The following is a 15683-nucleotide window of genomic DNA, read 5'->3' as shown; positions in this document are numbered from 1 at the left end:
AACAACATATTGCTTTGCCGGTAATAACGCCAAAACTTGATGTGTAATTAGAGATCCTTATTTCATATGCAATGTCAATCAAGTTTATTCTCCCTCTGTCTCTCTGTAGTTAAGTCGTATTCCTTTTTGGATTGTCCCACTGTAGCTGAGTCATTTCCTTTTATGGCAAAAAAGTATTTTACTCTCTCTTACTTTACTCACTTTTATCTCTCTATCTTTTTCTTTTCTACTTTATTCTCCTTTTACTTAAGTCATTTAAAATATTTTTTCTTAAATCCCGTGCTGAAAAGAAATGCCTCTGCAACAGAGGGACGGAGGGAGTACATCATAACTCTAATATCAAAGATACTCCAAGAATACAATATATAGTGCAGTATTTCAATTATCTATCCATGAAGAGGCATAGGTTATTTGATTCAAAATATTAGATACAATCGATAAATTATCCAATTCTTAACTATCCATTCTACAGTTTTGGATTAACAAGTCAACCTAATTATAAGCTTTGAACAAGCTTACAACGAGCAATTCATATTTATCCGAACACTTAACTGATGAATCATTCTTCAATAATTCTAAATCCTGCAGATGCGCGGAATTGAGAAATCGCCTACTATATCATCTTATCTAATAACATTACTAGGTTATCATTTGAACAATAACAATTCAAACTCAACAACACTTTAGCCGATTATTCCACCCAAATCCAATTAAAGAGACGAGGAAAGGGATTATTGTAACAAATCCCTTTCGGTCATGCTATTTGGTATGCTAGCTAAATTAGAGTTTTTGGATTGTAATGCTAAATTTAGCATGGAGTTAATGCCTTTGAAGTTTCACAGCTGACTAGAGCGACAGCGTTTGATGCTACAGCTCCGGGATTGTAGCCGCGCAGGCGCAGCCACTGTGAAATACAGCAGTCCCCATCCTTTTTGTTATGTTGTCCGTGTAGAGTGAATCGGGAAAGGGGGTGTTTACAAGTCTTGATATATCGAAAACAAGTCTAGATAGCACGTGCTCATAATCAAGAATGCGCTGTGACTGTGATTACGATGTTTAGTTGCAGAATTAGGTGGAGGAGAAAGGTCATTTGCAGCTCAAGACAAAGCCACATTTATTGAATCTTCATCAAATCTAGAAGGTCAACGTCAAATTTGTGAACTATATGTGAACAAAGGACCCGCCACCTCTGCTATTTTTCTTTGCTATTGCAGGTCAACGTTGGCTACCAAAGTCATCATCTTCAACATTCTATGATTCTATCCCCAAATTGAACCATCATCCCTATTCTCCCCTAAAATCAAGCTGACATTTTTATCAACTCGTAGCACAGACGGCCGGCAGAACTCGTTGATGCAGTTTAACTCAACTCCGGTCGGAAAACTATCCCACCTTCACTTTAATCAGTAAGTTTAGTGATTTTGATTACTTTTGGTAAATACTTCTTATTTAATGTTTTATCACTTCATGTATAGTTTTATGATGACATTTTATGTTGGCAAGCTGAAAATCATGATATATATTTTATGTTATTATGGGAATACTTGGTCTCTCTTAGCCATATGCCTTTGGAAATTTTCAATACCTTCCACATTGTATATAACAGTTGACAGATGGGAATGAGAATGAAAGATTTGATCAAGTGGGATCATTACTAGTTTCCTAATATCCATTATCGTCAACAACACAAATGGAGCCATGAAAATGCCTCAAAATTCACTTGCTCCGCTGTTTCTCTTCTTGATCATCGCGACCACAGTCGTAACTAGCAACCCGGCTTACTTTACAGTCGACGTCTCTGTCAGCTGCGGCTCAACTGAAACTTCTGTATCACGTGGCGGAAGAGAATGGCTAGGAGAAACACAGCCAGTATTTTCCTCTCTGCTGCAATTAAAGGGCTTGTCGACGACCTCGACAGTCATCCACGAGTTGACCTCTGCTGATCCAGTTCCACACGAGACAGCCCGAATCTCGCGTTCCCAATTCTCCTACCTGTTTCAAGCCAGTCCCGGTCAGAAAATCATCCGCCTTCACTTTAATCCGGCTTCTTACAGAGGCTATGAAGGGCTTCTCGACTTGTTCACTGTTGAAGCCGGTCCCTTTACCTTGCTGAGTAACTTCAGCGCTTCACTCACTGCAGAGGCTCTTGGTGTGCATACTTTTGTGAAGGAGTTTTGGTTGAACATACAAGAAAACCAACAACTCATCATAAGTTTCACTCCCAGAAGTAGCCAAACATTAGATACGTACGCCTTCATAAATGGCATCGAGATTCTAGGTAGCAGTGTGACCTTTCCTAGTCCGAATCCCCTGCCTCCTTCTCAGGATTCACTATCCGAAACAATCCTAGTTTTTGTTGCATCTCTTGTTCGAAGAAATGCAACTTCAGCTATTGCAATAGCTATTATATCGTTATTAAGTATCATTGTTTACACGTTGAGAGAACATTGGGAGGAAGTTAGCAACAGTAAGGAAGAAAACAAGCCATCACCCAAAGCTGCACGAGTCTGTCGTCGTTTTTCTCTAGCTGAGATCCAACTGGCCACCAAATATTTCAGTGACGAGCGTTTGATTGGAAGGGGCGGGTTTGGAAATGTCTACAGAGGCGTCATTGGTGAAGGCCAAATGACTGTTGCTATAAAGAAGTTAAACCCAAACTCCATGCAGGGGGCACAAGAGTTTTTGACTGAGATCGAAACACTTTCTGAGTTGCGCCATGTTAATCTAGTTTCACTGATAGGTTACTGCAACGAGCACGGGGAGATGATTCTGGTTTATGATTATATGTCTGGTGGAACCCTTGAGAATCGCATCTACAAGCCTTCAAGGAAAAGACGCCACGTTGCTTCTTTGACTTGGGAACAACGCCTTAACATCTGCATTGGGGCTGGCCGGGGGCTAGACTACCTCCACACGGGCCATGGAGTGATACATCGCGATGTAAAGCCTTCAAACATCCTTTTGGATGAAGAATTGACAGCTAAGGTTTCAGATTTCGGTCTGGCCAAACCAGAGGACAGGAACAAGTCAAAAACTCATGTCAGCACAAATGTTAAAGGCACGAGGGGATATTTAGACCCACATTATTTCCACACGCGTAAGCTAACAAGGAAAAGTGACACATACGCATTTGGGGTGGTGTTGTTGGAAGTGTTGTGCGGGAGACCGTCAGTGGATTTAAGGGTAACGGAGGACGAGCAGATTTTGAGCTTTTGGGTTCATGATAAGAAGAGTAAGGGAGAAGTTGATCAGATTGTTGATCTGAGTTTGAGGGATGAGATTACTGAAAACAGCCTCAAGACATTTGTGGAGGTTGCTGAAAGATGCTTAGAAGACGAACCAAATAATCGGCCAACAATGTCCCAAGTTGTGCAGCAGCTTGAACTTGCACTTGAGCAACAACATGGAAACAAACAGATTTCGTTGTCGAATGAGATGGAAAGTTTGTACGAAGAAAATGGACCTCCAGCCAGCACAGGGCTGTCATCTATGTCGACTGCGCAATGGAAAAATCTTACTAGCTCCCCAAAAGTGCAGGCTAGCTTCAAGATGGTTAATGCTATGCTATCAAGATTTTCGCTGCCGAAAATAGGAGGTCACTTATCCAAGGAAAATAAACGTTTATTATCAGGTAATGAAACTGAAATCACCTCACCACTTCTTTATTCTAGTTATTATTTTCTGTTGCTTTAATTTAATTCCAACAAAACTAATGAAAGGTATAAAATGTGTGTGACCGCAGAAATCGGAGAAGCAAATGTAGGATTGACCTTGATCATGTTTGATTGGAATACACTTTCAGCAGCTACTAATCGTTTCTCCTCCTCGAATAAAATCGGAAAGGGTGGATTTGGTCGAGTTTACAAGGTGACTGTTTTTCTAGTTTACACCACTTCATCTGTTCTTTGTATCTGATATAGGCCTTGTGATCTTTCGACTGATTAAACCATTCGTGTTGAATAGGGTGTGCTACCTACAGGACAAGTAGTTGCTGTGAAAAGGCGTTCGACATCTACCCCACAATCTGTCCAGGAATTCAAATGTGAAGTCCTTTTGCTTCCCAATCTTCACCATCAAAACATTATCAAACTACTTGGCTACTGCATTCATAGCAAAGAAAAGCTGCTCGTATACGAGTTCATGGAAAACAAAAGTCTAGATACATTTATCGGTTGGTTTCTTCATAATCTATACACCACCTCATTTATCTCTGTCTCAACAAGATATTAGTAATACTATATATCAGTGCTATTGAGCTACAACTTTACATGATAAATTTCAATCGTAGATGATGAGAAGAAGCGGAACTTTCCATGGCCAGTACGATTCAACATCCTAAAGGGGATAGCTCGAGGACTAGTTCATCTACATCAACATTCTGGAGTGCGAGTCATTCACGGAGATCCCAAATCAAGCAATATATTACTGGACCGTGAAATGGTTCCTAAAATTTCAGACTTCGGATTTTCCAGGACTTTGTTACAGCATCAATACGAACTAGAGACAGGAATAGCTGAAGGCACCCCGTAAGCATTAGGACGCGTTTCGTCCCCTTCTCTCTTCTCCTACATTAACAACTGTGTTAATCACTTGTGTGCTGTGCAGCTGTTATATATCTCCGGAGCGTTTGAAGCAAGGCAGAGTTTCGGTAAAATCAGATGTTTACAGCTTCGGAGTTGTGATACTGGAGATGGTGAGTGGGCGGAGAGCATGGGAATCTGTCTCAGTGAATAAGATGAACCTTGTTGACTATGTAAGTCTCCAACTTATGTTTAGTATAAATCTTAAAATTTACATATATAATTATGTCTTACTGATGCTATATATAGAGTGATTTGTGATGAGAGAAATGAATGTTATGTTTAGGCACGGAAGCTGCGGAGTGAAGGGAAAGTATTAGAGATGATGGATGCGACAGTTGGTGGGGCGGATGAAGCGCTGAGGTGCATTAAAGTTGGGCTGAGCTGCACCTTAGAGCATCCAGACGACCGGCCAGACATGCCTACCGTGCTTAAAACGCTGGAAGGAGAAGCTCTCTGATTGCACACTGGAGATATGAACAAGATTAGGAGAGTAAAGACATATTCCACAATGCAATATGTGGTGATTAGGTCCATCAACACTTATTTGTTGGATGTATGTTCAGTATATCAATTTTATATTATAATTTTTTTTGAGGTTAACTGTAAAGAAAAAACCAAATCGCAGGCTTCGGATAAAAAACGAGCAGTTTTAGTAAGATTTGTAAGATGAATACCTTTACGCTTTGCAGAGATATAAGGTGCCATTTTAGGATAAAAAGGCTCCAATGCAATATCACCCTGCTCCAATCCATTATCATAAAGTAAGATCACTAACTTGTTTTACATACTATACATGAATAGACAAAACATGAAACTTTCCAGCAAAGTTACAGCCAGTTCACTTCACTGTCATCAATCTAAGAAAACAAGGAACTTAAGGTGAAACTTTCTGCTGATTCTTACAGATGCATAGCAGACTCCAAAACGCGAACAACATTTCTCATAGCTGGCCGATCAACCCCTTGAAGATCCACGCATGCAATGGCTGTCTCAGCAAATATCTTCAAGCATTCAGGAGAAATATCGCCATTGAGGCTAGAATCAACTATCTCTTCAAGTTTTCCTTTCCTGAAACATGATGTTGCCCAGGTCGCCAAGTTCCTCCGTTCTATTTCTAAGCTTATATCCATTGCTTTCCTACCACACAAAACTTCAAACAACACCACACCATACGAGTATACATCAGACTTTTCTGTCAACCGAGAAGTTTGGAAGTACTCGGGGTCCAGGTAACCTAAGGTGACTTGCGCCAATGTGTTAAAATGGGTGTCGCGCTCAGCTGAGGGCCCTGCTCTTGACTGGGAAAAATCAGACAGTTTGGCAATCCATCTTTCATCCAGTAGTATACTGGTGGACTTAATATTGCGGTGGATAATAGGGTATTCAAAACCAGTATGAAGATAGCTTAATCCCTTGGCAGCATCTATACAAATTTGAAGGCGTTGTTTCCATGTGAATGGGGAATTCCCCGAGTTGTGGAGATGGTCAAATAACGTGCCATGCGCCATGTAATCATAGACTAAGATCGCCTCTCCATTTTCATGAATGCAGTAACCAAGTAGATTAATGATGTTGTGGTGATTGAATCTGGACGTCAAAAAAATCTCATTTTTGAACTCACTGAGATCAAGCCATGATAAAGAAAACCTTTTAATGCCAACTGTTTGTCCTGTTGGTAATACAGCCTGTATAAAAATAGAATTAGTAGGGTAAATTTCTTCACCATAGTATAAGTGAAAATAAAAAGATGATATAACTTTAGTAAAGTCACCTTATACACAGAACATCGCACGCTATCTCCAATCTTCTGTGAATCGGAGAACTGATTGGTCGCGGTGGCAATGCTGGTCAGATCAAACTTTGGCAATTTAATGTATGATGCACTAAGTTCTGCAATATTCCAGTATTTACTAAAGTCAGCAGATGCACAACCACAATGTGATATAAAAATGATTGAAATTGATCTTGACAGAATGAATGCAAACCTGATATTAAGCCAATCAGCTCTTTTCTCTTAGATGGTTTTATCCTGTTCCTGAAGGCACCCCAAGTCCAGAATCTCAACGGCTGGCGTGATTTTGGTTTCTTCCCATCTCCTTTAGCAGTTGGAGAGTAACATGAGTTAGTCTGTTTGGTAGGAGAAGTAAATGTCTTTTCCTCAGTATCTTCAGAGGATAGACTGTCTTCAATAGATGGATAGACATCATTAGCAACGTTATCCGCTCGTTGTTTACTCTCTTGCTGATCAAGTGCAAACTCAAGTTGTACCACAACTTGAGCCATGGTTGGCCTTTTCTCTGGCTCATCATGCAAACATCTATTAGCAATCTCAGCAAATGCCTTCAGGCTGCTTACTGAGATTTCGTCTCTGAGGGAAGAATCAACAATCTGATCAACTTCTCCCCGATCAATCTTATCTCGAGCCCACCTGGTTAGAATCCGCTCATCCTCTATTGCAAATGAATCAATTGCTGGTCTACCGCACAATGCCTCCAACAAAACCACACCAAAAGCATATGTGTCGCTTTTCCTGGTAAGCTTTTGAGTGTTGAGGTAATATGGATCTAAGTACCCAAATGTTCCTTTAACCTTTGTGCTTACATGGCTCCGCAACCTGTCTTCAGGTTTAGCCAAGCCGAAATCTGAGACCTTGGCTACAAAATTTTCATCAAGAAGGATGTTCGAAGCCTTTATATCACGATGTATGACCCTATGGCCAGTATGAAGATACTCAAGTCCTCGTGCTGCTCCAACACAGATATCCAACCGTTGCTTCCAGATGAGAGAAGAATGATTACTGTTGTACCTTCCAAGTTTGTAGAGGTGGTCAGCCAGTGTACCAGAAATCATAAACTCGTAAACAAGAATCATTTCCCTTAGCTCACTACAGTAACCAATCAGAGAGACAAGATTGATATGTCGAAGCTCGGTGAGTGTTTCAATCTCTGTAAGAAACTCAAGTGCCCCCTGCCTGGAATTCGACTTTAGCCTCTTTACAGCAACTGTTGTTTGTCCCCTATCAATGAAGCCTTTGTAGACTTTACCGAATCCACCCCTTCCAATTAGAAGTCCACTATCGAAATTTCTAGTGGCTAATTGGATCTCAGCTAGTGAAAAGCGGCGACAAAGTCTCTCAGCCTTGGCTGATGGCTTATGTTCATCCTCGGTGCTCCTAGCTTCCCAAATCTCCCGCAGTTCATGAAGAATGATACTCAATAGAGATATTGCAGCTATAGCAATAGTTGCACTCACAGTTTGATAACCAAGAACAGAGATCAAAATTTGGAGAATACGAGACCGTGGCTCCTGAGGTGGAGGCATGGGGTTTGGACTAGCTAGACTGTTGTCAGGATTGCTCAGCTTAACTATTTCAAATCCTGCAAGAACTTCAAGTTCACCAAATGATTGGAGGGAAATCAAGATCTCACGTCTGCTAATTTGTTTCCGCCCTTTCATATCCACCATGTAGTCCTTATACAAGACAATGTTATCTCGATCCCTTCCCCTCACAGTTTCAGCTATCATTTCATTGATAAGGATTTTAAACATTGCACCACCAACGCCTTCGTTCTTGAAATGAAGCCGGATCAAGTACCTGAATCCTACCTCCACCGGCACTTTCCACGTTTTATTTCTGACCTTCTCTGCACTTTGTGTAGCCCATTTCGGAAAGACGCCATCAAAACCCTCAGCAGATTGAGCAGGATCCGGTTTAATATGTAGCCGATGGACTATCTCAAGTGCAGTGCTGTCATCAACATAAACCATGGAATTCTCACCAACAACTCGGAGTCCAATTTCACCACCCTGAAAATAGGAAAGAGATGCAGGCACAGATACAATCTCAATGCCATTAATGAAGGCATATGCATCCTGTGATTGACTACTTTCAGGAGAGAAAGTTATGATGAGTTGTTGATTTTCTCGAGTGCTCAAACAAAACTCCTTAGCAAAAGGAGCATCAGCAGTAAGTGAAGCACTGAAATTACTAAGCAAGGTAAAAGGTCCAACTTCAACAGTGAAAAAATCTCTCAGCCCTTTGAAACCACTGTATTGAGTGGGATTGAAGTGAAGACGGATAATTTTCTGACCTTTATTGAGCCGAAATGCATATGAGAATTGCGAAAGGGAGATTCTAGCCGTCTTGTACGGAACAGGATCAGCACAGCTCAAGCGATGGATGGGCTCTGACGCGGCTGGTGAGCCCCTTAGCTGTAGAAATAGGGAGGGTTTAGGGCGTAGGTCTCCAAGCCATTGGCGACCGTTGCGTGCTGCAGAAGCTCCGGTTGAGCCACAGTTGATCGAAACATCACCTGTGATGTCAGGTTGATTATTAGCACAAGAGGAGAATGAGATGAAGAAGCAGAGGAATGGCAATGCAACTGAAATAAGAGAGGAATCCATGCTCTCGGAAAAACAACTGAATACAGTGATGAATGATGAGTTGGATACCTGAAATTTCATTAGAATGTCAAGGTTGGTGGGTCCTTTGTGCTCATATTTTCTCAAGTCGTGGTTGACCTCTGTCACTTTGTCTCCACAAAATTATATCTTTAATCAGTCAATACATAGGCATGTTAGTGCTCTTACTTTGTTGAATCAATCTTATTTCCAGTGTGCTTTATTCCAATATATGTGTAAGAAATTTATAATGACGTAAGGGAGTTTGTGATTAAATTAACTTATTCACCACACATTACATTAGTTCATCTCCGAAGGGATTTCTTTTTCCCTTTTTAAAACAAACATGAGACCTCACCTTGTTATGCAACAATACAAGAAAGATTGTAATTTCTTGTGCATCTGTAACTAGTTTCTATCTTCTGTTTTGGTCGAGCCAAAATCGGACACCTTCGCTACAAAATTTTCATTCAGCTAGATCAAACTCCGTTTTGGACACAGGTTCTCATATCTGAAGTGGGTTCCAGATAGATACAGCTCATCTCTTACTGTAAGCCATGTATTTGACTTGCAGTGGCTCCACAGTGCAATACATGGTGACCTTGACCAACAAATCAGAGTCTAAACCAATATCAGCAATAGGCACAAGGAAGAATTTGTGTACCTCCTTGACTCAGTCATTCATCTCTCTTCTCCTGCTCTAGAAGAAGGCGTCATCGAGTTGGTCATGTCTGGAAGGAGCAGTGATCAATAAGAAACTGTGTTTCACCACACCGTTGAGTTAGTTTGTTATGTAAACTTTGTTTGACAGCTAATACAGATATTGCACCGCCAGTGGTTAAATAAAGATGGAAACTTCTCAATGTTAAAGTTTATATATATATGTCACTTTCAGAAAGAAATTAGAACATCCAGCAAAACTACATACTCTTCCAGAAAGTGAATTGACAGCAATGCAGTCTTAACAGAGAAAAAGACAGTAATGAATTCAACATCCAGCAATAGTTTATATCGAAAAATCATATGTACATGAAAATTCCTGGATCTCTACGACTATCGTAGGACCCATATATGTTGAGACGAAGCTGCACTTACAGATTCCAAGAAGATGAACATTTAAGTAGTTTGACATCTGTCTCTAGAGATCGTTGTGACCGACGGGTATGAAACATATGAAAAATGAGAGGACTATAATGATAAAACAGCTGGATTGCAAAAGTGATCATTTATCACCTAATTTTCATTCGGTTCACTGCACAACTATGAATCCCTGTCGATTTCCATTCATTCTTGCATTTCTATGCATCCTCATCATACTCACAGCCGCTAGGAATGATGATCCAACTCAACCAACACATGATGTTTCTGTTAACTGTGGCTCTAGAGAACATCATGTAGCGCCCAATGGCAGAAAATGGCATGGAGACAGACAGCAGAAACATTCTTCCTTGCTGCAGTTAAAAGGCTTGTCCACTGTGTCGACTCCCATCCAGAAGTTGGTCTTGGCTCAACCAGTTCCCTACAGCACGGCAAGAGCCTCTCGTTCCCAATTCTCCTACACATTTCAAGTGAATGCAGGTCAGAAAATCATCCGCCTTCATTTTAAACCCACAACATACAATGGCTTTAAGGGCTTACATGACTTATTCGCTGTTGAAGCCGGTCCTTTTATGTTGCTCAGTAATTTTAGTGCTTCTCTTACTGCTGATGCACTTGGTGTCAATTCTTTTGTCAAGGATTTCTGTTTATATGTCAATGAAAATGAAAAACTAAACATATCTTTCACACCTGAGAGTAGTCCTTCTGTAGATACATACGTTTTTGTTAATGGCATTGAGATTATCTCAGTGCCCGATACCCTTTCTTACTTTCATGAGGGAGATATTGGACTCCAAGTTCTTGGCCAGAAGTTTGCGATCTTTGTTGATGATAGCAGTGCACTTGAGATAGTTCATCGATACAAGATCAAACAGGGTCCTGTTTCATTTTCTGATGATTTGGACATGTTTCCAAAGTGGGCAACCCGAAAAGCAAAAAATGTGAAAAGCAACACATGGAAAATAGCAGTCCAAGTAGGATTCAACTACTTGATCAGGCTTCACTTCTCTGGTCTCGGACTCAAGATTTCAAAGACCAGAGAAGTATTGTTTGATGTCCTAATTAATGAAATGGTTGCTTTCACTAATACTGACATGGGGAAGGAAAGCGAAGAAAATATCATTCTTCGTTATAGGGACTATATGCTGACAATGAGGGGACTGAAAAGAGAGGCTAAACGTGATATCTCAATATACATACGCTCATACGATGAACTCATAGATGGGAATGAAGTACTTGAAGGATTTGAGATAGTTAAGTTGAGCAATATAGATAACAGCCTAGCTAGTCCAAGTTCCCTATCCCTACCAAAAGATTCACCATCTCTAACCATCCAAAATATGAACTATGTTTTGGGTCATAGAGATAGAATTGCAGCTGTCATAATCACTGTTATTTGTCTGGTAAACGTCATAGTTCATAAGCTGAGGGAACGTTGGGAAGCTAGCCGCTTAGAGGAAGACAACAAACCATCAGCCAGGGCTGAACGACTCTGTCGCCATTTCTCACTAGCTGAGATCCAATTAGCCACTAGAAATTTCTGTGAGGGACTTCTAATCGGAAGGGGTGGATTTGGCAAAGTCTACAAAGGCCTCATTGATAGCGGACAAATCACTGTTGCTGTAAAAAGGTTAAAATCAAACTCCAAACAAGGAGCACATGAGTTCTTGACAGAAATTGAAACACTTTCTCAGCTCCGGCATGTCAATCTAGTTTCTCTGATTGGTTATTGCAATGAGAAGAGAGAAATGATTCTTGTGTACGAGTATATGGTCGGAGGAACACTAGCTGACCATCTCTACAAACTTCCAAGGTACAACATCAACTATTCTTATCTCACATGGAAGCAACGCCTTCATATTTGCATTGGAGCTGGTCGTGGACTAGACTATCTCCACACAAGCTATGGAGTTATACATCGTGATGTAAAGGCTTCAAACATTTTGCTGGATGAAAATTTCATAGCTAAGATCTGTGATTTTGGATTGGCCAAAACCGAAGATGGAATGCTGAGCCATGTGAGTACAAATGTCAAGGGCACATTTGGCTACTTCGACCCTAGTTACTTCCAATCACGAAGACTAACAAGAAAAAGTGACACCTACGCATTTGGGGTGGTGTTGTTGGAAGTATTATGTGGAAGAGCAGCTGTGGATTCATGGGTTGCAGGAGACGAGCATATTTTGTCATGGTGGGCTCGAGATATGATTAAGAAGGGAAAAGTCAATCAGATTGTTGATCCAAGTTTGAGAGAGGAGATTAGGTCAGACAGCCTCAACACATTTGTTGGGATTGCTGATAGATGCTTGTCTGATGAACTAAGAAATCGGCCAACTATGTCTCAAGTTGTAACACAGCTAGAGTTTGCACTCGAGCAACAGGAAAGCAAACAAAATGTGGTGGTGAGTGAGATACAAAGTGTTCCTGATAATGAAACTAATCTTTCAGCTAACACAAGGGAGCCAACAATTGCCTCAACATATCTACAGAAAGCCACTCTGTCGGGAAAACAACAAACTAACAGCAATGTTGTTAGTGCTCATCATGTTCCATCAGAAAAGAAACTTGCGAGGAATGCATTAATGAATAAGCCACCACGGCCTTGGCTCTGGGGTGCACTTTGGAACAGAGTTAAACCATCCAAGAAAAGCGAGTTGTTACTGTCAGGAAAGCACCATAGTAAAACCAAAGAAGATTCTATCCATGTTCAAGTTTCTGCTGGACAAGCAGAAACTTTTGAAGCAGACATACCACTGCCCAAGTTTAGTTGGGCTACTATTGCAGCTTCCACCAATCGTTTCTCATCTTCAAATATAGTCGGGCGTGGAGGATCTGGTAAAGTTTATAAGGTAAGTTGTTTCTCGACTGACCAATCGTTATAACATGTTTAATTTTCACGATCTCCCCCTAACTGAACCATGCATTTTTATAGGCCGTGCTACCTACAGGAAAAGTAGTTGCAGTTAAAAGGCAATCACCAGCATCCTCACAAGCTCTGGAGGATTTTAAAGCTGAGATTCTTTTGCTTTCCAGTCTTCAGCATCGGAACGTCATAAAATTACTAGGCTATTGCACTCATAGAGATGAAAAGTTGCTTGTATACGAGTTCATGGAAAATAGAAGCCTAGAAACTTTTATAGGTTGGTTGGTGCCTCTTCAGATTCATTTTTCTTGTTGGAAAATAAATGAGATTGCAAGTTTTGGATTCTACAATATTATTTTCATAATCAAAGTAATTAAGAAATGAAATTATTTACTAACTTTTACTTTCATTGCTGAAGCACAACATCAACACTCACGCCTTCAATGGCTTCTGTGGTCTGTACGCTTCAAAGTCATATTGGGGATTGCTCGAGGACTTGTCTATCTTCATCATGATTCGGGGCTGAGAGTGATTTACAGAGACCTCAAATCAAGAAATATTCTGTTAGATGCTGATATGAATCCTAAAATCACAGGCTTTGAGTTTTCCAGGACTTTGGAAGAAAATCAACATGAACTAGAAACCACAGAAACAGCAGGGACAACCTCGTAATTCAGGATCCTTCTCTCCTCTGCATATCCCTCCTAGATCTTCTCGTCATCTTTCCAAAAAATTTTATAACCAAAGTTACGTTATCTGTCTTTGCAGAAGCTATATGCCTCCAGAATACCTCGAGCAGGGGAAACTTTCACTAAAATCGGATGTCTATAGCTTTGGAATCATAGTCCTAGAGATTGTAAGCAACAGGAGAGTCTGGAATATAGCTTATGGGGAGGCCATGAAGTTTCTTCCTAGCTATGTAAGTATCAATGAAAAAAGACATGCATATAGTTATGTAAATACAAAGTAATGATCAGTCTATTAACCACGGTCGTTTTCCAGGCGTGGAAGCTCTGGAGAGATGCAAATCCATTAAAACTAGTAGACAACTTACTTGGAGGTGCATTTCCAGTAGATGAAGCACTAAGATGCATTCAATTTGGTCTCCTGTGCACACAACGGGACCCAAACTGCAGACCCGAGATGCCTTGTGTTCTCAAGATTCTGGAAGGCGATGAGCCACAAGTGGAGCCGAAAGTAGAGGTACAAAAGCCACCAATCCCTAGAGAAGATGTACCAACTGGTGGTGTACACAGTAATGAACCTATCAGCAATGCAACGATGGAGATCATCGAAACGCTGGAAAGATGAAACTGTCAGTTTTATTTTGACAGAACTTCATTTACAGAAGAAAAAAAAAAGAAACAGATAAAACTGCAGTTCAGGTAACACAGTATCTTTATATGAATGGAATTTGTGGTCCGTTTACACACTGCATTTGTATTGTAAGCTTCAAATTTGTTGTTCGAGATTGAAGAGAACTTCAAGAAAGGGTTTACAATTACGTATACAATCAGAATCATGATCATTGAACAGGGATGATATGTAATCAAGCAACCATCTATTACCGTTTCATGTCTATCCATTTTGCAGAATTATTATGTGAAACATTCAAGTCTACATGAATTATCATTACAATCATGCAATCAAATCTAGGATTGGATTATCTGCATTGAATTACATAATCATAGCTCAAGGTAGGCATGTTCAAACACTTAAACCAGAAAAATTCACAAAACTCAAGTTTAAACTTTTATTTCAAATTTATCATAAGATCACCAAGATCAACAAAATTAACCGAAAAAGGTGTTTTTTAAGGAAAGATTTTGAAGCAGACGTCTATCTATGGCGGAATAACGACGGAAAGTAAAATTAGCAATGGATTATGGCGGGAAAATACAGATAGCCAGCGTTCTTACCCTTCCCCAATCTGCGAGCCCTAATCGAATTTCAATTTCTTACCCAATTTGTGTCCTTCATTCCTGATATTCCAGCCGTAATCGAACTCAGTCCACCTCTCAATATCACCTGAGAATCTGAAGCTCTCGTCGTCAACCGATGACGATTGCCAAGGCCGCCCATCGTCAACTTGGCCGGAGAAGCTTCAAACCTCTGCAATTTTGACGTGTTTTGCCGCCACCACTGGAAATTTTTGGAACCCTAAGTAAGTTCGGTTAGGTCTCAATTTCTGATTTTGTTAAGGGCGCATTTGATCTTCTGCTTACCTCTGTTTCTTGTTTTGTGTCTAAGGATTGTTTTATTCTCCATTTCGATGTTACTCATTCACCTTTTGGTTTCTGCATAGTCAATTACCACAACAACATTGTCAACAACTTTGAATGCTGCACTCATTTTTGAAAAGTTGGTTTGCTCGAAAATCCCATCTTTTGAAACGATAACCATTGAAATCGACAACAAGTGTTCATCCTATTAATAGTTATGTTGATTACTCCATACTACATTTTAATGCTTAAAGAAGTAATTATACAGAACTGATTAATTGTTATCTCCATTAATTTTTTCTCATGAACTCTCCCATAATATCAAAGCTTCTTTACTAGCCCAGACAAAGTAACTCTTGCAAAACACATACTTGATGTGATTGATCCTCAGATGGCGCCTAGTAGAGATGCAACATGATTACCACCACCACCAGCAGATGGTGGAATTAGTGCAGCAATGGACGATTTATCATTAGCTAAGATTAAGAAGGTTAGACATGATCCTGTACGAGGGAT

At 40.3% G+C, this 15683-nt stretch overlaps 2 protein-coding genes across 6 annotated transcripts; one reads left to right on the top strand and one right to left on the bottom strand.

The window, feature by feature from the left end:
- The first annotated feature begins 683 nt into the window (after positions 1 to 683).
- LOC125206081 (putative receptor-like protein kinase At5g39000) lies at positions 684 to 5273 on the top strand. Its single transcript, XM_048105376.1, has 8 exons — positions 684 to 1214; positions 1334 to 1406; positions 1607 to 3631; positions 3743 to 3867; positions 3964 to 4171; positions 4289 to 4526; positions 4606 to 4753; positions 4867 to 5273. Exons 3-8 carry the CDS (start codon positions 1699 to 1701, stop codon positions 5038 to 5040), a joined length of 2826 nt encoding a protein of 941 aa, XP_047961333.1. The 5' UTR covers positions 684 to 1214; positions 1334 to 1406; positions 1607 to 1698; the 3' UTR covers positions 5041 to 5273.
- LOC125206080 (putative receptor-like protein kinase At5g39000) lies at positions 4138 to 15285 on the bottom strand. 5 transcript variants are annotated; one of them, XM_048105375.1, is made up of 9 exons: positions 14000 to 14131; positions 9343 to 9742; positions 9036 to 9134; positions 8675 to 8896; positions 6569 to 8390; positions 6355 to 6473; positions 5487 to 6268; positions 5258 to 5321; positions 4138 to 4565 (listed from the first exon to the last, which is right to left on the bottom strand). In XM_048105375.1, exons 4-9 carry the CDS (start codon positions 8693 to 8695, stop codon positions 4488 to 4490), a joined length of 2886 nt encoding a protein of 961 aa, XP_047961332.1. In that variant the 5' UTR covers positions 8696 to 8896; positions 9036 to 9134; positions 9343 to 9742; positions 14000 to 14131; the 3' UTR covers positions 4138 to 4487. The 5 variants fall into 5 exon arrangements, 1 of the variants encoding a protein (XP_047961332.1); XR_007173903.1 differs by lacking the exons at positions 4138 to 4565; positions 5258 to 5321; positions 5487 to 6268; ... (3 more) ...; positions 9036 to 9134; positions 9343 to 9742 and adding exons at positions 9946 to 10539; positions 10623 to 10961; positions 13344 to 13488; positions 13611 to 13666; positions 14908 to 15285 and having other exon boundaries at positions 14000 to 14244; XR_007173905.1 differs by lacking the exons at positions 4138 to 4565; positions 5258 to 5321; positions 5487 to 6268; ... (3 more) ...; positions 9036 to 9134; positions 9343 to 9742 and adding exons at positions 9946 to 10539; positions 10623 to 10725; positions 10802 to 10961; positions 14908 to 15243 and having other exon boundaries at positions 14000 to 14244.
- Positions 15286 to 15683: the final 398 nt, after the last annotated feature.

The sequence above is a fragment of the Salvia hispanica genome, chromosome 2 (assembly GCF_023119035.1).
Source record: "Salvia hispanica cultivar TCC Black 2014 chromosome 2, UniMelb_Shisp_WGS_1.0, whole genome shotgun sequence".
Lineage (NCBI taxonomy): Eukaryota > Viridiplantae > Streptophyta > Magnoliopsida > Lamiales > Lamiaceae > Salvia > Salvia hispanica.
This window is presented reverse-complemented; position numbering and strand designations above follow the sequence as displayed.

Excerpts from the sequence above, each read along its gene's own strand:
- LOC125206081 (XM_048105376.1), top strand. The coding sequence starts at position 1,699 with ATGAAAATGCCTCAAAATTCACTTGCTCCGCTGTTTCTCTTCTTGATC. Across the intron at positions 3,632-3,742 it reads AAATAAACGTTTATTATCAG|AAATCGGAGAAGCAAATGTA; the intron begins GTAATGAAACTG and ends GTGTGACCGCAG. Across the intron at positions 4,172-4,288 it reads AAGTCTAGATACATTTATCG|ATGATGAGAAGAAGCGGAAC; the intron begins GTTGGTTTCTTC and ends TTTCAATCGTAG.
- LOC125206080 (XM_048105375.1), bottom strand. The coding sequence starts at position 8,695 with ATGCATTTCGGCTCAATAAAG. Across the intron at positions 6,474-6,568 it reads GCTGATTGGCTTAATATCAG|AACTTAGTGCATCATACATT; the intron begins GTTTGCATTCAT and ends GGAATATTGCAG. Across the intron at positions 5,322-5,486 it reads TTGGAGTCTGCTATGCATCT|GGTGATATTGCATTGGAGCC; the intron begins GTAAGAATCAGC and ends GGATTGGAGCAG.